At 42.6% G+C, this 22,620-nt stretch overlaps 1 protein-coding gene across 1 annotated transcript; it reads right to left on the reverse strand.

The window, feature by feature from the left end:
• Nucleotides 1-9,196: 9,196 nt before the first annotated feature.
• Nucleotides 9,197-15,521, reverse strand: LOC120057448 (proline-rich protein 7-like). The gene is made up of 2 exons (XM_039006065.1): nucleotides 15,221-15,521; nucleotides 9,197-9,657 (listed from the first exon to the last, which is right to left on the reverse strand). The coding sequence occupies exons 1-2, from the start codon at nucleotides 15,519-15,521 to the stop codon at nucleotides 9,197-9,199; spliced, it is 762 nt and encodes a 253-aa protein (XP_038861993.1).
• Nucleotides 15,522-22,620: the final 7,099 nt, after the last annotated feature.

Consider the following 22,620-nt stretch of genomic DNA (forward strand, 5'->3'; position numbering starts at 1 on the left):
CTATCGTTACGCTCACCTGTGCGTCGTCAGACTCACCTGGACTACATCACTTCCCTGATTACCTTCCCTTTATATGTCACTCCCTTTGGTTCTTTCCCCAGGCATCATTGTTTCTGTTTCATGTCTGTGTGCTGTTAGTGTTTCTTGTTTTGGATTATGTTCCATTTATTTGATTAAAACACTCACTCCCTGAACTTGCTTCCCGACTCTCAGTGCACATCGATACAACCTCATACCTACAATTATCTGTAAGGTACCTCAGTTGAGCAGTGACTTTCAAACACAGATTCAGCTACAAAGACCAGGGAGGTTTTTCCAATGCCTGTCACGCTCGTCGTCCTCCTCATCTGAGGAGGAGAAGTTTGAAGGATCGGAGGACCAATATGCAGCGTGGTAAGTGTTCATCTTGATATTTATTAACACAGAGAACGCTTAACGAAACTATACAAAAATAACAAACAACGAACGTGAAGCTAATGAATAATAGTGCTGACACAAAAACACTACACTTAGACAATCACCCACAACCCACAATGACAAAACAGGCTACCTAAATATGGTTCCCAATCAGAGACAACGACTAACACCTGCCTCTGATTGAGAACCATATCAGGCCAAACACAGAAACAGACAAACTAGACATACAACAGAATGCCCACTCAGATCACACCCTGATCAAACAAAACATATAAACATACAAAGCAAACTATGGTCAGGGCGTGACAATGCCACGAAAAAAAGGGCACCTATTGGTAGATGGATTTTTAAAAAGCAGACATTGAATATCACTTTGAGCATGGTGAAGTAGTTAATATACCCAGTCACTACAATAATACAGGCATCCTTCCTAACTCAGTTGCCGGGGAGGAAGGAAACCACTCAGTTATTTCACCATGAGGTCAATGGTGTCTTTAAAACAGTTACAGAGTTTCATGGCTGTGATAGGAGAAAACTGAGGATGGATCAACAACATTGTAGTTACTCCACAATACCAACCTAAATGACAAACTGAAAAGAAGGAAGCCTGTACAGAATAAAAATATTACAAAATATGCATCTTGTTTGCAAGGCACTAAAGTAAAACAATATAAATGTGGCAAAGAAATGAACTTTGTCCTGAATACAAAGCATTATGTTTGGAGCAAATCCAACACAACACATCACTGAGTACCAGTCTTCATATTTTCAAGCATGGTGGTTGCATCATGTTATGGGTATGCTTGTCAATGGCAATGACTAGGGAGTTTTTCAAAAATAAAAATAAACTAAATAGAGCTAAGCACAGGCAAAATCCTAGAGGAAAACCTGTCTCAGTCTGCTTTCCAACAGACAGTGGGAGATAAATTCACATTTTAGCGAGACAATAACCTAAAACACAAGGCCAAATATATACCGGAGTTTCTTACCAAGACGACATTGAATGTTCCCGAGTGGTTTAGTTACACTTTTGACTTAAATCGGCTTGAAAATCTATGGAAAGACTTGAAAATGGCTGTTTAACAGTGATCAATAACCAACTTGACAGAGCTTGAAGACATGTTTATAATGTGCAAATAAAGCTGTGACTACTTTGTAGCCTACAGTAGTTACAGCGCTGACTTAAATCGGCTTGAAAATCTATGGCAAGACTTGAAAATGGCTGTCTAGCAATGATTGACTTGAATATTTTAAGGAATAATGTGCAAATATTGTACAATCCAGGTGTGCAAAGCTCTTAGAGACTTACCCAAACAGACTCACAGCTGCAATCGATGCCAAATTTGCTTCTACAAAGTTTTGAATACTTATGTAGATTTGATATTTCTGTATTTTATTTTCAATACATTTCGAAAAACATGTCTTCACTTTGTCATTATCATGGGGTATTGTGTGTAGATGGGTGAGATTTTATTTATTTCCTCTGTTTTGAATTCAGGCTGTAACACAACAAATTGTGGAATAAGTCAAGGGGTATGAATACTTTCGGGAGGCACCGTAATGCCTATATGGGCCCTGATCAAAAGCAGTGCACTATATTGGGAATAGAGTGCAATTATTTACACATCCATACAGTACAGTAGTAGCAGCAGATGTAGGAGTGACTAACAGAGAACAGCTCCTGCAGTCAGACGTATAGCGAATACTTTGCATGCTACATGTTGTATGTACATTCATTCACAGCAAAACAGTTTGTATATTCACAGTATGTGTGGGATGTCAGTCACTGAGAGTCCATACTATAGCATGGCCATTTCCTGCTTTAGGCCAAATCAATCTGTAGCCTATCTGGACAGATATGCTCCCTTGGATGGTATTTGGATATATCCTCAAATGATGGATCTCCCACAGTGATGTCAATCCAATATTGCAGGAACGGTCCACTCCATCAGGGCATTTTATCGATTTCCTCAAAATGGCTGTCACATTGACAGCTAGACAGAAAGTTCCAGTTCCAACTGTGTTTAGCGAGCCCTGGGATGGGAAACCCTGTGGATGTCAGTCGTCAGACACTACTGACAGTCCCAGCCCTACACTAGTAGATATAAGCCATGTATCCTAGCCATGTGCACCATCCCCAATGTGCTCTGAATGAGTATGCTCTGACTGGCCACACAGCTGATGTTCCCTTGCATTCTAAACAGACTCTAGCTAGTGCTATGGCCTGGTGGTTACCTAGCAACACGTATGCCACTGGAGGATGGAGGACAGTGGCATACACCTCTGTTTTTTTTCCCTTCTCCTGTTGCGGGGGAGAGGAAAGACAGAACATAAAAACAGCACAAACAAAACAAACGTGGTACAATGAAATAAACTGGAATCAATGCATGACAACTCAGGGAGGCAATTGTCAGTTAATCAAGAGTACTGTATGTGACAAGTTGTGTGATTAAACAGACAAAACCTTTGTCAAAATAATATTCAACATTACTTCAAGCATGGATAGAAACACATCAAATTAAATAGTGTTCATTTTCAGTTACACTTAAAACATGAATTAGTACATTCAGGAGCCATGATAATCAGCTTCACTTGTTTGTTTTGATTGTTCTGAAAAAGAAAAGCCTGTAAGTTCTTCAAATAATTGTCTCAATGCAATTTTCTATATACTGTAGATCAGTGGTTCCCAAACTTGTTATAGTCCCGTACCCCTTCAAACATTCAACCTCCAGCTGCGTACCCCCTCTAGAACCAGGGTCAGCGCACTCTCAAACGTTGTTTTTTGTCATCATTGTAAGCCTGCCACACACACTATACGATACATTTATTAAACATAAGAATGAGTGTGAGTTTGTCACAACACGGCTCATAGGAAGTGACAAAGAGCTCTTATAGGACCAGGGCACAAATAATAATATAATAATAATTAATCATTTTGCTCTTTACTTAGCCATCTGACATATAAAACCTTATTTGTTCATAAAAAAATTGTGAATAACTCACCACAGGTTAATGAGAAGGGTGTGCTTGAAAGGATGCACATAACTCTGCAATGTTGGATTGTATTGGAAAGCGTCTCAGGCTTTTTCCACACACAGTCTGTGCCTGTATTTAGTTTTCATGCTAGTGAGGGCCGAAAATCCAATCTCACATGTACATGGTTGCAAAGGGCATTAATGTCTTAACAGTGTGATTTGCCAAGGCAGGATACTCTGAGTGCAGTCCAATCTAGAAATCTGGCAGTGGCTTCTGATTCTATTCAATTTTCACAGAACCGCTTGTTGCATTTTCGATGAGGCTCTCTTGTTCAGATATCGGTAAGTGGACTGGAGGCAGGGCATGAAAGGGATAATGAATCTAGTTGTTTGTGTCATCCATTTCGGGAAAGTACCTGCGTAATTGTGCACCTAACTCACTCAGGTGCTTCGCTATATCAAATTTGACATTGTCTGTAAACTTGAGTTCATTTGCACACAAAAAATCATACAATGATGGAAAGACCTGTGTGTTGTCCTTGTTAATGCAGACAGAGAAGAGCTCCAACTTCTTAATCATAGCCTCAATTTTGTCCCGCACATTGATTATAGTTGCGGAAAGTTCCTGTAATCCTAGATTCAGATCATTCAGGCGAGAAAAAACATCACCTAGATAGGCCAGTCCTGTGAGAATGCAAGTGGTCAGACAAGTGAAAATTATGGTCAGTAAAGAAAACTTTAAGCTTGTCTCTCAATTCCAAAAAACGTGTCAATAGTTTGCCCCTTGATAATCAGCGCACTTCTGTATGTTGTAAAAGCGTTATATGGTCGCTGCCCATATAATTGCATAGTGCAGAAAATACACGAGAGTTCAGGGGCCTTGCTTAAACAAAGTTAACCTTTTTCACTGTAGTGTCCAAAACGTATTTCAAGCTGTCAGGCATTCCCTTGGCAGCAAGAGCCTCTCGGTGGATGCTGCATTGTATCCAAGTGGCGTCGGGAGCCACTGCTTGCACGCGCATTACCACTCCACTATGTCTCCCTGTCATAGCTTTTGCGCCATCATTACAGATACCAACACATCTCGACCACCAAAGTCCATTTGTGTCACAAAGCTGTCCAGTACTTTAAAAATATCCTCTCCTGTTGTCCTGATTTCCAGTGGTTGGCAGAACCAGAGGATATCTTCCTTTATTGAACCCCCATAAACGTAACGGACACATACCAGGAGCTGTGCCAGGCCCGCCACGTCTGTTGACTCATCCAGCTGTAATGCATAGAATTCACTGGCTAGTATGCAAAGCAGTAATTATTTCAGAACATCTCCTGCCATGTCACTGATGCGTCGGGAAACAGTATTGTTTGATGAAGACCTTGTCTCTATAGTTTTTTGGGCCTTTTCCCCCAGAATTGTCCTAGCCATATCTGCGGCAGCAGGAAGAATTAAGTCCTCCACAATAGTATGGGGCTTGCCTGTCCTAGCCACTCGGTAGCTCACCATTTAAGATGCTTCTAGCCCCTTCTTATTAATGGTATCTGTTGCTTTTATACATGTCTTACTACTTAAAAGTCATCTTAATTCTCGCTCAAAAAAACTCCTGTGGCTTATTTTTAAAATTGGCATGTTTTGTTTCTTAATGTCTGCGTAAGAGTGAAGGTTTAATCGAGTTGTGAGATAGTACTTTTGCACATATAACACACTGTGGCTACTCTCAATATAAGTGAACCCCAAATCAATGTAGTTCTCATCATATTTGCACCTCTTTGATGGTCCAACGTCCAACTGTTGTTCGGTGCTTTCCCGGGTAAGGGGACAGTAGCTCTTCGGCTGCATCAGATTCACAACTGTCAGTGTCCATGCTAGATGGGCTAACAACAAAATGTAGAATGACTGACGCTAGCATTGGATGTGCTTGTGGAAGCCTTACTTTTTTTAACCATTTATACATTTTCGAGCAAACGGAATGAGCAGCAGCTATGTTTGGCTACATACGGACTGTTAGTGGAATTTCCGGGAGAGAGTAATGGTTAACTTCTTGCGACTACAGGGGGTGCTGTTCCGAATTAGCATTTTGTCGTCTCCAAATTAAACTGCCTAGTACTCAATTCTTGCTCGTACAATATGCATATTATTAATTCTATTGGATAGAAAACACTTTCTAGTTTCATACAAAGTTGGAATGATGTCTGTGGGTGACCCAGAACTCTTTCTACAGCGAAATCCATGACAGACAGTGAAAGGTCTGAGAGCGAAGCTCTGGTTTCAGATCAGTTTTTAAGGTCTCTGTCTATCCTATGGAACGACACGAACTGCACCCGCCTTCCCCTGGATGTCAGTAACCAATGAGAAGTGGAATGGGCCTTCTCCGTAGCTCTCAGAGGTTATAAAAGACCAAGGAGTGAGAGTAGCCCCCCTTTCGACGCTCGCCCTTACGCAGGAAGGGACCTCCGGATGCCATTTTCACAGGCTCGGTTATCAACTTGAAATGTATCCGTCTGTAATTTAATTCGATATAGGACTTAGAAACATCATAAGGTAGTTAATTTAAACCGTTTTATAGCAATTTATATCCGTTTAGTGCGATTTTGATGCATTTCTATGTGAAGCACCGGGCACATTTCGGGGTCCCGGTCGAACGTTAGCGGGCATTTAGACGGACAAAGGACATCTTTCGACCAAAAGAAGATTAAACCCAAGAAAGAATACATTGCCCAAGAATCTGATGGAAGAACAGCTCAAAGTAAGCAATATTTAATATGATAAATCGTTGTTCTGTCGAAATATTTTAAACGCATATTTCGCCATTTTGTTTGGTATAGCTTCACTTGGCGAACCCTGTATTGAAAAGTAAGGATAATTTTAAAAATGTAAGTCAGCGGTTGCATTAAGAACTAATTTGTCTTTCGATTCCTGTCAACTCTGTATTTTTTAGTCAAGTATATGATTAGCTTTGGATTAAACTAGATCACTCTGAAAGCTGACGTCCCTCATTTTGATGCTTGAGTTGTGACTATTTCCATTGTATAACCACGGTTTTGTATGGCTAAATATGCACCTTTTCGAACAAACTGTATATGTATGTTGTAAAATGATGTTACAGGAGTGTCATCGGAAGAATTCTGAGAAGGTTAGTGAAAAAATTAATATATTTTGGCGATGATAACGTTATAGCTCCCTTTGCCTTGAATTCATGCTCTACTAACGTTTGTACATGTGGTATGCTAACTTATCGATTTATTGTGTTTTCGCTGAAAAACGCTTAGAAAATCTGAAATATGGTCTGAAATCACAAGAACTGTGTCTTTCCATTGCTATGCTTTGTCTATTTTTATGAAATGTTTTATGATGAGTAAATTGGTCATACACGTTGCTCTATCTAGTAATTCTAGTCGATTTGTGATGGTCGGTGCAATTGTAAACTGTGATTTCTACCTGAAATATGCACTTTTTTCTAACAACACCTATCCTATACCATAAATATGTTATCAGACTGTCATCTGATGAGTTTTTTTCTTGGTTTGTTGCTATCAATATCTTAGTTTAGCCGAATTGGTGATAGCTAGTGGTGGAGAGAGAAAATGGTGGACAAAGAAAGATGGTGTATTTTGCTAACGTGGTTAGCTAATAGATTTACATATTGTGTCTTCCCTGTAAAACATTTTAAAAAACAGAAATGATGGGTTTATTCACAAGATCTGTATCTTTCATCTGGTGTCTTGGACTTGTGATTTAATGATATTTAGATGCTACTATTTACTTGTGAAGCTATGCTAGCGATGCTAATCAGTGTGGGGGGGGTGGGGGGTGATCCCGGATACGGGGTTGATACTCGTGAAAGGTTTTAATGTGATTAGATGTTAATTATTTGACTAGGCTACCTGTATTTGACATTGTGTTGTTATTTCGCTTAACACTAGATGGTTAAATTTTTATTTTTGACAGTGTAACGAGGCTACTCAGGCGATAAAAAAAAAAAAAACTCACCCAAATATATAGCCAAGTTGGAAAATATAAATGTTTGAAAATGTTTGAAAATGTGAAGAAAATTGTCTTTTTTAAATGTATTTAAATAGAATGCGAATCACATTTTTATTTGGCGTACCCCCGACAACATTGCCCCAGTTTGGGAATACCTGCTGTAGACTATACTTTTGGTAAAAAATATCTTAAATATCAGCATCCGAAATAAACTTAATGGACCGTCTCAATGCTATGTTACACAGAACAACAAACTGCCATAATATATCAATAGAACCAAGGACAAACTGTGACATTGTCTGTATAGATTCAAACTGAAATACTTTTTACCTCAGTAATAACATTATCTCTATCTGCAGGAATAGCCTCAAGTAGTTCTCTCTCCCTCTCATCTCTCTCTCTCCTGGCATTGGGTACTGTATGTTCCCTATCTCTACATTTATATAAGCTCCTTGAGGACAGCACCTCAGCTTTGCACTGACAAGCTTCCTAATTTGTCCGAGTATCTCAAGGGTACTGCCAAGTAAGCCCAGGCCATCAAATACTCCATTAATTTCAGTGGATTATGTAATGTGATTGAATTGGGTTACATAACAGCTAATAACAATGCGGTGGACCTTGGTGGTAACACTGTTCCTAATAGGCTTACCGGGGTAGTAAGGGAGGTCAGGATTGGATAGATTAATTTCCCTCTGCAAAAGTATTTCATAGCTGAATAAACTTTTTTTTAAATCAGGAAAAGGAACAGAAATCCCATCTCTGCAATTGCTTGGTGCATGGTGATAGCTTTGTTTTTCTACCATGACAGATTACATTTTTTGTGATGGTGTCTGCTATATGTACTGTAGCACCCCCATGGCAATGTGAAGGAGAGTGTCTCACAGTCACATCTAGCCTGATGAGTAGCTTGAGAGGAAGACAGAGGGATAATGACGGAGGGAGAGAAAGAAAGAAATGGATTCACAATCACAATCTTGATAAAACACTTCCCTCGTGGAAAGATAGCAACCACATATACACACACACACACAGACAGACACACGCAGGCACACACATACGCACACACGCAGTCGCTGTACACTGAGGAGCAACAATCCCCAGCTGGGGGTTATCAAATTGATATTCATAGTCCACTTCATAACATCTTGAAGATATGACAGTAATGCTGAAGAAGAGCTTTTTCAATACAAAACAAAGTTTCCATTGCAATGCTCCGAGCAGGGCGATAGTTACTTGGGCTGAATGCCCCAACATGTCTTTCTTGGTCCTTCACTGTACATACTATACATCAAGAGAAACAGCAACACAGAGCTACTGCAGGTCATTAAAGATTTCCCCCTCTTTCAACCTGCAGTCATACAAAGAAAGCCTATGAAAATGTCTTTAGAAACTCGGCGAGGAGGAGAGGTCGCTAGGGGCCCAAGGTGTCATGGGCAACAGACAGTTCCAGGGAGCTATGGCAACAGCAGACTCATATAATAGCTGCTCTGCATCAGGCTGCAACGCTGCAGAGAATAGAGAGATCAATCCAACTAAAGAGATAAAGAGAATAGAAAGAATTGGAGGTAGAGAGAGAGACAGATAATGGAGGGAGGATGAGAGGAAGGCTGGGAAGAGGGACCATCTTTAGAAAGGGTGTCCCATCTCACTCTGTCAACACCTCTGGCTGCTGGGAGTCTGAAGGATATTTCTCGTCTATCCCTTCATCATCAGTCCAACTCTACCACCGAGATGCAACTCCTCAAACCCAACCCAACGCCTCTCCACCTCAACCAAGTGTCCTTAGCTCCAGTCTGACCCCCACCTCCAGGAGGGTTAGTCAGGCCTACACGGCTGTGCTGCGACCCAGCAGAGGGAAGGCTGTGGGAAAGCCACAGCTCTGCTCTAGCCCCCTGAGCCCATGGATACTTCTCAGCCCCAGCTCTGGGTGTGTGTGAGTCCGGCCTTCGCGGGGTATGGTGACGGTAGCCTGGGCCTGCAGAGAGAGGGGCTCCGTGGGGAGGGTGTTGTGGTTGAGGTCCATTGTGGAGAGCAGGTGACCCAGGGAGTCCCAGCGTCGGGCGGTGGGCAGGCGGATCAAGGAGGAGTAGCCCCGCTCAGAGAACACTGTGACAGGGGGAGTCTTGGAGGTCTCAGGCTCCTGCTGCTCCAGCCTGGAGGTCTGGGGGGTGGGCTTGGTGTAGGTGCCCCCCCGGCTGTCAGCTAGCACCTCACAGTAGGGGGGAGGGGGGTCCTCCATCAGAACAGCCTCCTCGTAGCAGGGGGGCTTCCCAAACACGTCCGTCTCTGGGGAGAAACAGACACTCGTATGTTAGTTCCCCCTTTCCCATCGACACAGTAGACCTAAGGGTTCCTGTGGACAGGGTTGTGTGGGAGATCATCATTGGTAAACTGACCGGCTATTACATAATGTTAATGTAACTCCTTTGACGCCTCAGCCAGCTCAAATGACTGACTTTACATCTGGAGTTACTGATACCACTGCCAAGTCCTACACTTACAGCTTTGCCTTTAAACTGTGAATCAACATAGGTTGAGCGGTGAGCATTCCATTGATTACTACAGTGGCCTACAGTAAAGGCTTCTTTGATGACTCAATTCGGACAGTTTTTTTTTAGTGCTAAATGGCTTCACACACAAGCGTGCACGCACACACACACACACACACGGTGTGAAGAGATTAATGGGATATTTGTCTGACAGGAACACTCAAGCCACAAGTGGGAGGCTAATTTACTGATGTATTAAAACACAATCATCTGTCTTCAATCCCTTTACAGCTCACAGAGAGAAAACCCAGAGGAACAGAAAAGGTGGGAGTAGAGGAGATTACAAGAGAGCGGGTAGATGGGTAGTGGACTTGTGCCTGATTCACAATGTAGTGCCGAAGTGAATCAGCCAATACTGTTCGGGGTGCCCCTGCCCTAGAGTGAATCAGCCAATACTGTTCGGGGTGCCCCTGCCCTAGAGTGAATCAGCCAATACTGTTCGGGGTGCCCCTGCCCTAGAGTGAATCAGCCAATACTGTTCGGGGTGCCCCTGCCCTAGAGTGAATCAGCCAATACTGTTCGGGGTGCCCCTGCCCTAGAGTGAATCAGCCAATACTGTTCGGGGTGCCCCTGCCCTAGAGTGAATCAGCCAATACTGTTCGGGGTGCCCCTGCCCTAGAGTGAATCAGACAATACTGTTCGGGGTGCCCCTGCCCTAGAGTGAATCAGACAATACTGTTCGGGGTGCCCCTGCCCTAGAGTGAATCAGACATTTCTCTTCAGGGGAAACAAATCATGTCGATTGTAATGAATATATCATCAAGAGATGATCTCATTGTTTTGGGCTATTGATCATCTCATATACAGTGCATTTGGAAAGTATTCAGACCCTTTCCCTTTTTCCATATTTTGTTACAGCCTTATTCTAAAATTGATTAAATAAAACATGTTCCTCATCAATCTACACGCAATACCCCATAATGACAAAGTGAAAACAGGTTTTTAGAAATGTTGGCAAATTTATTACAAATAAAAAACAGAAATACCTTATTTACATAAGTATTCAGACCCTTTGCTTTCAGACTCTACATTTTGCTCAGGTGCATCCTGTTTCCATTGCTCATCCTTGAGATGTTTCTACAACTTAATTGGAGTCCACCTGTGGTAAATTCAATTGATTGTACATGATTTGGAAAGGCACACACCTGTCTATAAGGTCCCACAATTGACAGTGCATGTCAGAGCAAAAACCAAGTCATGAGGTCGAAGGAATTGTCCGTAGACAAGCATTTCGCTACACCCACAATAACATCTGCTAAACACATGTATGAGACAAATAAAATGTGATTTGATTTAGAGCTCCGAGACATGATTGTCTCAGAGCCTCTGACCACACCTGGTACTTCCTCTAGTGTTATCATTTCTCTTGTAATGTGTGGAAACCCAGCCTGGTGTGCGCTTAGACATGGTCATAACATGGATAACATGGTTAATCATAAACTCCATTTCCCAGCCTACATTTCTTTCAAAGCACACCCACAGTCTGTCTATACTACTATTTATTCCAGGCAGTGAGCCATACCACTTTGCACTTGAGTGTTTTTCCACTGGAAGAAATGTTGCTGCTCACTAAAACACAACAACCAATTGATGTTGAGGATATAGAACGTCTGATATGGAAATCCTCCACAGCATGTGTTGGAAGTGTCATCATGGTGGCACTAATGTTTAGATCTGCTGTATGTACATGTCTGCGTATGTCTACATCTCCACAACCAATTACATTAATGTTATGATCCCTTTTTCCACCACATGTTCATAACGCCCTGCTCTGGCCCCCTTTGTAATTTTAGCCCCAGCCTCTATATGGATAAATAAACACTAAGCAAGCTTCCATACAGTAACAATAGAGGCCCAGAGCACTGGAGCTATTTCCACTGGGAGATGAAAGGAATGTTTCATGAGCCAGGTGGTCATGTTCATTTCCCGTGTCAGCAATGCCTCTGGACAAAGAGAGGGCCAACAAGTGCAGAGGGGTGGCAGGGCTGTGGAGGGTGGTGGAAGGGGGGACACGGCTCAGGGACAGCCCAGAGCGGAGCCACCTCCCCTAGGGACATGATTGCTAATCTCAGCCTCAGTGGCTCCGGGGCTCCGGGGCCCACCACTGTCGCCAAGGACAGCCCCTATGACGTAAGCACAGCAGCAGCTGCAGGGTGCAGGGTGGGAGGTATTATTGGAACAAGCCCTCTCCAATGCTGGAGGCCGATGGATCTCAGCATGAGAAAATGGCAATTAAAAATGTAAATGAAGCTTGTTCAATTACATTTCTGAACACAAGCTGTGCCTTGAATATCAATCATTTTGTGGCCATTTTATGTCTTGGCGCTATGTCATTTGGTGGAGGGGATCCCAAGTGGCGCAGCGGTCTAAGGCACTGCATCTCAGTGCTAGAGGCATTACTAGAGACCCTGGTTTGATTCCAGGCTGTATCACAACCAGCTGTGATTGGGAGTCCCATAGGGGGGCACACAATTGGCCCAGCGTCGTCTGGGTTAGGGTTTGGCTGGGGTAGGCCGTCATTGTAGATAAGAACAAATTGTTAACTTACTTGCCTGGATAAATAAAAATCTACATTTTCTTTATAAGCGGCTGTCTTCCCAATGAGCAGATTCCTCCTACTTTAAGGTGTTCACCTTAACCACCCTGTCCTGCTGCTCTGGTACTGAGTTCCTCTATCTGGCTTTTGTGCTTGCTCGCTCTCTGTCTATTTCAATGGTTGCTGCTAGCTTACCTTTCACTCCACTGACTGACTGCTATGCTGTTGGCGCCTACTAAATGTCGAGCTGCTAGCAGTCTGTCATTGCGCTGGCTGCTGTGCTGCTAACTCTGTCACTGCTCTGCCCACGCACTGCCTATGCTACAGCGCTAACTGTCACCATGTCACCCACAAAGGAACGCAGAAAGCTACAATGAAAGCCTACAGAAAAAAGCGTTTAGAGTCCCTGCTGTCACTGCTGTAGCTTGTAATGTACAGAAAACTGCAGGTGTCTCCTGAGTTATGCTCTTTGTATATTTATGTTGCTTTCATATTGAACTGGAAAGGGACAATATGTGAAAGCTGTAAAGAGTTGCATACACTCTTAGAGAAAAAGGTTCCTTATAGAACCAAAAAGGCTTCTATTGCTTGCTTCATATATGGAACCCATAAAAGTTCTATATTGAACCCTTTAATCTTTGATCAGAACCCTAGAGGTTCTTCTTGACTGAACTAAAATGGTTACATATTGAACCCTGCATGGTGCCCTTTATGAATGACCACTACTATTGAATAGTAATATTTTGAGCTAAGAATATAATTGAATTAACTATTAAATAATGGACAAAAGAGTACCAACATAGTTTTTTGAATTTATTGTCAATATATAGTAACATAGTTTGGACATATGCACTGGTGGCCAGGGAGGTCTCTGTTGGTTGAATGATGGCCCACGTCAACTCTGGCTGACTTCTCTACAATACAATGCAATACAATATACTTTGTCCATTAGTTACAGTGAACAACAAAAATGTGTCTTCTGCTCCCATCTCACCCCCCCCAGCAGACCTCAAACATACAGTTGAGATGAGCACAGGTTCAAGCCTTGGATGGAGAGCATGTTGTGGGGTTAAGGGCCTTGCTCAAGGGCCCAATGGTAGGGGAATGTTTTGAGGATGTGAACCCAGCAGCCCCCTAGTTGTCAGATCAATTTCTCCTGTTTCTTTCCATCGCCCAGCCCGGGATTCAAACCGGCCACCTTTCGGCAACAGGTCCAACTTCTGCCACAGGTCCAACTCCTTAGCCGCTGGGCTACCTGCTTGGCTGGTTCCATAAATAAGCATGAGTTAATCTGACAAAATGAAGACAAAATGCTATGCAGCCATATAATTATTATGATGTAGAAGAACAACTGCCTTTGTTGTCAGCAGCAGCCGAAAGAGAGATCCTCTGCCTCCAATAGTTCTGGGTTACTGCCAGACTGAGAAAAACAGTGTGTTAAATGTCGTGTCCATAGATACAGAACAAAAAGACTGAACGGCTGACAACCGAACCGATAGAACGAACGACCAGCCTTGGGTAGCAACCCTACAGTTGTGCCGGGACTATATCATGTGGTAGGATGAAATAGTGTGAATAAATTAATCAAAATAAAGTTTTAAATTAAAATATGTAAATCATTATTTGAATATGTTGGTAACCTGTTGTGTAAAAGTGATAATGCCCTCGAAGCCGGTGTCTGGAGGATATATTGGCAAGGTTTGCTAACAACACCAGTGCCAATATACAGTAGCTTCCAAACACCGGCTTCGAGTGCATTATCACTTAAGTGTATGCTTTTATTAAACACATGATTTCCTCTTGCGTTTAGCTAGCAGTTAGTTTGCAACACCACAGATTTGTATAAACTTTGATGTTTGCCACTCAGACTTCAGCAACAATGTTGTTTATCTTCACCTTGCCATAGAGAGCTAACAGTGTCGGACGTCAGCTAGCCATTCTTCTGACCAGGTGAAATCATGCAACAACATCATTAATATGGATATATACTCACCAGCCAGTTTAATAGGTACACCCATCTAGTCCCGGGTTTGCCTCCAGAACCGACTAAATTCTTCAGGTCATTCTACAAAGTGTAGGAAATGTTCCACAGGGATGTTGGTCCATGCTGACACAATGGCATCATGCAGTTGCTGCAGATTGGAGGGCAGTACATTCATGTTGTGAATAGCCCGTTCCATCTCATCCCAAAGATGCTCTATTGGGTTGAGATCTGGGGACTGACCAGGACACTCAAGTAAACTGAACTCGCTGTCATGTTCCAGACAATGTTTTTCCACTCCTCAATTGTCCAGTGTTGGTGATCGCGGGCCCACTGGAGCCGCTTCTTCTTTTTTTTAGCTGATAGGAGTGGAACCCGGTGTGGTCGTCTGCTGCAATAGCCCATCTGTGAAAAGGAGCGACATTCATAGATGCCATTCTGCACACCACTGGAGGTTGGCCGTTTCTGAGATACTGGATCCAGCTCGCCTGGCACCGACGATCATATCACACTCAAAGTAGCGTAGGTCACTCCTTTTCTATATAGAACCTTTTTTTAGTAAAGGGTTTCTTTAATCTCATCCAATATAAAGAACCCCTTTTTTTATAAGAGTGTAGGTACACATAAGCAAGACCGAGCCAAAGAATTGAAGGTACTGTAGTCTAATAGCGATCTTACTTTGTCATAGTGTGTGTGTGTGTGTGTGTGTGTGTGTGTGCGTGCGTGCGTTCGTGTGATAGAACATTCAAGTAAAAAAGTAGTGTTACAGAATGAGTACCTTACCTTGTGGGGACGCCCAGCTGCCCTCGGGGAGGGATCGGGGAATGTGCAGCGGTGGGGAGAGGGTCAGCTGGAGGGGCTCTCTGGATGGAGGGTACCCAGCCAACCCCGCTGTGCCCAGGCACTCCAGTGACTCCATCTCCAGGGCCCTTAGACACTGCTCCCTCAGCCTCTCCTCCCTCCTCCTCTTCAGACGACGCTGGACAAAGCTACAGAAGCAGCACAGCATGACGATGAGAGCCCACACCAACCAGAACCCAGCGAAACAGGCCAGGAAGGTGTACGTGCCCTGGGACATCACCATGGTGATGAGGAACTAGTTGACTTGGAACTACCGAGGTGCGTGAAATGAGGAGCCAACTGGACTTGGGAAGATACGTTAAATCAAATAGCACTGGCTGCCACTGAGGAGACAAGGGAAAACATTCAAGAGAAAGATAGGGCTCCAGTCTCCTGAGGAGTTTGGTTGAATGTGTAGTCTTCTGTTGAGTTGTAATCCTCTTATATCAGTGTGACAGAACAGCCCTGATTCTGTTAAGAGGACCGGGTGTCTAGTGTGCTTACACACACACACAACAACAGCACTGTCTCAGAGGCTCTTCTCTAGTCCAAAGGCCAGGTATGATCAGTTGTTTTCCAGCCTGCAGGTCACTTCAAATCAGATGTCCTGTGGTTCTTCAGAGGTAAAACAAGGTGATCTTCTACATTCTCACTCCAGTCTCACTGCAAAACTCATAGTCTAAATCACATCCACCGTCCAGGTATCCTGAAAAATCACCGCTTAAGAAAACTCTGATCACAAAAAAACACAGAGCACTACTCCTCCTTCCCACTGAGGTTGAGGGCCTGCTCCTCTCCCTACCAGGCAGACTGAGTGGGCCCTCTGAGGGGTGAGGCCTGGATAGGGGGTCAGGCAGAGCAGCGCCACGTGACGCGCCAGTCTGTCCCACAGCTGCCTCCTCCAGGACACAGGGCCAGACCCAGGGGTTCCACACACTCACGCTGAGTTCCGCGAGGTTCCGAGGCGTTCCAAGTCCCCCCTCTGGTGCGCTGAACCCCAGACGATGGATTCTAGCACCTTTATGGGGTACTACCGACGTTACGCTGCTCAACAAACAGAGAGAGGAGAGAGGGTGGAGGTGACCATCATTATCAATTATGAAAGAGGCAATATTTTCAAAACACGATATCAGATATCAGCTGCAATATCAGAAACATGGACACGGGCCTGTCTAGTAAGTGATCTCAGCTGTTCAAGCATCATTATGATGGTGACCTCAAGGGGTGAGTGTCAGTTTCACACATCAGAGAGGATGGATCAGAACAGTACATAGATCTCTTTGGGAAAACAGGGCCCTTTATATGGGTGCTAAATTGGACCCAATCCTGCTAATCCTTCCCAGATAGCTAGTGCTGAGCGATTAACCAAAATGTTTTTTTTTTTTTTTAAACAACTAATTAACCAATGTCGGTTCAATTATTTGAATTCCATTTCGTTTAGTCTTTTTCTGTGAGCTCGATGCGCACATCGCACAGTTTTTATAGAGATAAAGCAGATCCAGCCTGAACTGTGCGATGTAGTAGAGGGTGTTTTAGTTTCCAACAGGCCAATATTCTTGATAGTTTAGTGCATAAAACGTGGTAATTAACTACAATGACCATAATCCATTGTGCATGTACTTGTCCGGTCTGTGTTTCTTTTATGCCTTCTACTGAAGAGAGAAGAATGCTTGATCATGAGGTGATATAGAAAGGAGCTGTTGCTACGCGAAATGGCTCTACCTGAAAATACATGATCTAAGTGATTGATAGTTGGTATTCAGCAGTCATAAAAGTATGCGTTATTTACTTTAAATAACTATTAAAATAGTGATTTTGTCAGACAGCATTGGCAGCAGCTCTATAGCGCTGATATGATGACTTGGAATGAAATAAAAGTCATAAAATAAAACAAATGTAATATACACAACAACTTAAATATGTTAAAGTAAAATAATGTGAATAAATGATGGTTAAGTGATAAGCAGTAATGGGCAGTCACTACCATTACGGGACTTTTGTTTTATTCTGTGTTTTTACAGCATTCAAACAACATAATGCATAGTCTACTTAATGTTCAAAAAAATATGATATTTCAAAAAATAATCAAACAGAAACTGAACCGACCTCAAAAATCACGAATTACTCAGCACTTCAGCTAGCACATAACATTCTGAGAACCATATGGTTCTTAGAGCTTGGTGAGAGAGTGGTTGTCCTATGCTTATTTTGCATACAACCTTCCCAAACCTGTTAGCAACGGGTGTGACTGAAATAGCCAAATCCACTCATTTGAAGGGTTGTATATATAGTGTAGGTTCCCAATCTCCCAACCCCATAATTGTTATCAAGCCATTTCAGGCTATCAATCCAGTTAGAGTAGCTTGTCCTACTATCTTAGCTAAGATAACCTGTTGAAAAATAGACATAGCTTTTACATAGAATTAGGAACAATGATTGTGGCTCTAGATGGCAGGAAAAATGTGTTTCAGGTGTTTGAAAAATGCAAAATTCTTCTACTTATGTGCCCCCACACACACCATCTTCATGTAGCCTACTTCAAGCCCCCTCTAAAATAATGGGTGCATGACGCCCCTGAAACAATACTTATTTCGCATGCGCACCTGATGAATGTCAGGTTGTGAGATACAGCTTCCATTTCCATAACATCTGATCATGAAAATGTGAATGCAACTCGTTGTTTACCTTTGTTGCTAGTGCGTCTCCTTGCGTCCTGATAGGTTATCCTGATGGACTGAACTCAGAGACACGACTCGCTCCGTTCCATTGAAATGGCCTGAAATGGAGCTCACAGTTTATGACAGCAAGAAAAACCGGTGAACCAAGGTGTTTCGGATGTATTTATCAATAAAGTAAATACAGATATCATAAAGTATTTGTTATTTTGCCTTAAGCGCAAATGACTTCCTCTCCATCCCCACAGCATGCAGTCATTCAGTGAGAGATGCTACGCCTCCGTTCCACCCGAACTTCCTCAGGTTCCTTGGTATCGCCTTTCATGAACGATGAGCGGCAATTACGAGCGCTGTGTAGTGTTTGGTAATGAGTGCTAGAATAACGTAGTCTACGTTCACCTTGGCAACCTGGCTCCTCCCTTTCTAGCTATCATATATTCAATCAATCTCCTCCTTTCGCTCCATCGTAATCATCCGCTCCATCGTAATCATCGTGACATTCAAGCGGTGTAGTTTATACGGACACACAATCAATGCAGATAGGGGTTTTCCAAGGACGTTAACTGAGAGGAGCGCAAATACTGTAGCCTGCTCTTGAAAAGGTTGGAATTTCTTTGATAGCAGGGCATGATTATCTCTCTTTTTTGCTTTCTCACATTTTCTTGAATATTATATGCTGTGTCATTATCCAGACTTGCAAATGGTATACATTATATTATATATATTCGAATAGCATGCATCATAATAATTCAAAATATATGAAATGTAATCGATTTACATCCAGGTTCAACTGATCCTGTAACAGGCTGACTACACCGCGGACTTTGCAAAATACCTTTTGAAATCAATATTAATGAATTAATTGCACTCACACTGCGCAAGCGAGCGTCTGCGTTGCCAGGGGCTAACATGCTGACCAGACCGGACACGTCGCGTGCGTGAGCGTCGCAAAATAAATTTAGAAATCCATGTTTTTCATTTATTGCACCCACATTGCTCGCGCCGCCAACGGCAGATCGCGCTGCAAGTCCTGCCTCTCCCATCTCCTCATTGGTTTATAGAAGCAGGTACCCACGTGCCATCTCCTCATTGGTTATACCCACATGGGTGATTGAAAGACGAACTGTTTTGCCGGTAGTCGTGGTAATACAATGAAAGTTTAGATGCGATCACCATATAAGTTAAACTTGACTTTATATTGCGATTGGCAACTTTCATAACTTAGATGCATTACCGCCACTGACCTTGTTCGTCTTTCAGTCACCCACGTGGGTATAACCAATGAGGAGATGGCACGTGGGTACCTGCTTCTATAAACCAATGAGGAGATGGGAGAGGCAGGACTTGCAGCGCGATCTGCGTCAGAAATAGAACTGATTCTATTTCTATTTTAGCCCTTGGCAACACACATGCTCGTTGGCGCGCACGAGCAGTGTGGGTGCAATAATTGAATAACATAGATTTCTACATTTATTTTGTAACGCGAGCGGTGTGGTCAGCCTGTAAAATAGAAGTCACGCAGATCGCGCTGCAAGTCCTGCATGAAAGATTAATTAGCGGAGTAGAGGACCTTGTGCATTTCAGGTAAAATAACAACTCAATGTTTATGTCCCAGGACAAATTAGCTAGCAACAGCAAGCTAGGTAAATAGGACAAATTAGCTAGCAAATGCAAGCTAGCTAGCTAAATTGCCATAAATGTTTAATGCTTTTCGACCTGTACCCAAATTAATATAATTGGTTCAGAGTTTGTTTTGATATTTTAACCTGCGTGTCGTGATCGCGTTTGGTGTAGGGGGACAAAATACATTTATGCACGATGGCGCACGCGCGCAGCCGGTTTAGGTTCTGTGTAAGACAGCTCAAGGCTGATTGTGTATCTGCTCCAACAAATTAAATATTCAAGGTCCCATTTGGGTAATGACACAAACACACTGTAGCAAGTCCTCAGATCCGCTTGTTCAGAAGAGAGCAGGAAACGCTTGACGACCAATTAGACATAATTTTTACTCCTTTTTCACCTCATTAACACCTGGTTTACTTGACAAAAGACATCTCGATGGGGGGTCCAGGTTAGTCATATAGTACAAGTGTGTGGGGGGGGCTTGCCTCTTTTGTTCTCTATTGCTCCTCAAGTTGTTCATCAAGCAAGGAGGGAGGCCGATGACATCACAGATTCCCATCAGAACAACTCCTTTTTTATTTAACTTGGCAAGTCAATTAAAAACAAATTGTTATTTAAAATGACGGCCTACCCCGGCCAAACCCAGACGACACTGGGCCAATTGTGCGTCACCCTATGGGACTCCCAATCACAGCCGGATGTGATTCAGCCTGGATTCAAACCAGGGACTGTAGTGACACCTCAAGCACTGAGATGCAGTGCCTTAGACCGCTGCACCATTCGGGAGCCCACCCTTGAATGTCCTACACCTTGAAATTTGCAGTTGTGTCTAAAAAACACTATTTTAGCTGAAAGTGTGTGTGTAGGCTACTTTACAGTATTTATACAGTAAAAGTAAAACATATTAGCTGGAGGACGTTTCCCTATTAGGAAAGAGAAGGTAGTAAGTAGCCAACACATGCTCTGTCCAATGACTGTATGGCTTTGTTTTAGGATTGTGTACTTTAGGGAGTTTAAAGACAAAGTTGTGAGCCCAATAAAAAAAAAACTTGATATTGCTCATCTGCAATAATGGCACTGCTAACCTGCGTAACTAGCCATTGGAGATTTCCACCTTTGCTCACTGACAGAGAGCCAGCCTGTCACATTGCTCACCATATCCACTCTCTCACAGTACAGCTATTGTGTGTTTATTGATCATTGTTTGACAAGTGAGGGTTAGATTGAGAGAGAGACCACACAATACAGCCTCAATAGCCTCAGAACAATACAAAGAATCATCCTTCAATTGTTATTCTTTGTCAATCGTGTTGCCGTAAACTTCTGGCAAAGGGCGGAGGGGAGAGGAGGGTTTGACACGTTGTAGATGGCTCTCTTTCAGAGAGCTGTCTTTTCCTGTGGTCCTGTCAGAAACCAACCTCTGTGGCCTCTTTTCCTTCTTCCCTCCCCCCCCCTCCACTCTTGGCAATCCAACATTTGATTTCCTAATAGTCTCCAGCTGTTCTACAGTCCAAAGAGATACTATACACTAGAACTTTTGGCTTCTCCATCATACGATGCATTTGTTTCCCAAGAAGTGGACTCTTTTCCTAGCTCAATTGGACTATTTTCCTTGCCCCTGGCTACGTTCATTTGAGAAATGCTCACCCATATTTCAATGGGTCGTGTAGAGCTGGCTCTGAAACCTACATGTCAGAAAAGTCTCCAAGACTGTGTTACTGGGTAATTGATTATTAAGGTCATGAGAGAGAGATCATTCTACACAGCCTGCTAAACATTTGAGGCTGACTAAGATTGAACATTGAATGCCAAACGTTGAATCTTCAAAACGGTGAAAATCTTGACTGAAAACAGCATTTTGTCAGATGGTCTGCTGTGCAAACTCAACTTTAAAAGCCACTACACTCTTAGAAGAAAAGGTTGCAAAAGGGATCTTCGGCTCTCCAATGGAATTGACAACTTTTATTCATTTAACAAATACAGTGTCCATATAAGGACACCCTCAGACACCATACAGATTATATTTCATGCTGTAGCATGTAAAGGATTTATGCATTTCTTACAGGTACAGCTAGGATCTCTCCCCTGTTTAGTGTTCCGTGACTTATGTGTCAGACAAGATCTGTCTGTCACCTAGGCTGCCAAAGCACTGGACGACATATAATGAATATTCATTTACTTAGTGTCCTCTACCACATGTACTGTTGAATGGAATGACTAAGGCCAGAATTCAATCCAGTCATGCTTTGTGGGCAATTCAGCTTTTAAAGGCAATTCAGCTTTTAAAGGCGTTCACAGAGACTGTATTCACGGTAAATGCTGCATATGTCGACTCAATTGGAAAATACCTTTATATGGTGTATTGTCGACAAAGCGTGATCGTATTGAATCCCTAAATCATTTTGGTCAGAAAGAGACATGTGTTGTTGTTGTTTGAAATGTACCTGGAGTAGACCGCTAGATTCCATTCCAGACCGTTTTATTCCAAAGTTGGGGAAACTGGCTACTATAGCAGTTCTAAACATGGTCAAACAGTTGTCTAGCTCTAGACTAGCTTTCTGTGATTGGGTGACCTATCACTCTATATTTGGAATCTGTACAACATTATCACCATGAAACAATACAGACATTGCTATGACAACACTCACAGCGGAGGGATATTGTAAAAAATGTAAAATGTATGCAAATGCACTGAATGTAAAATGTATACACGCATGACTAAGTCACTTTGGACAAAAGCGTCTGCTAATTGGCATATAGTATTATATACACTGCTCAAAAAAATAAAGGGAACACTAAAATAACACATCCTAGATCTGAATGAATGAAATATTCTTATTAAATACTTTTTTCTTTACATAGTTGAATGTGCTGACAACAAAATCACACAAAAATTATCAATGGAAATCAAATTTATCAACCCATGGAGGTCTGGATTTGGAGTCACACTCAAAATTAAAGTGGAAAACCACACTACAGGCTGATCCAACTTTGATGTAATGTCCTTAAAACAAGTCAAAATGAGGCTCAGTCGTGTGTGTGGCC

Source organism: Salvelinus namaycush, chromosome 12 (assembly GCF_016432855.1).
Source record: "Salvelinus namaycush isolate Seneca chromosome 12, SaNama_1.0, whole genome shotgun sequence".
In the NCBI taxonomy this organism is placed as follows: Eukaryota; Metazoa; Chordata; class Actinopteri; order Salmoniformes; family Salmonidae; genus Salvelinus; species Salvelinus namaycush.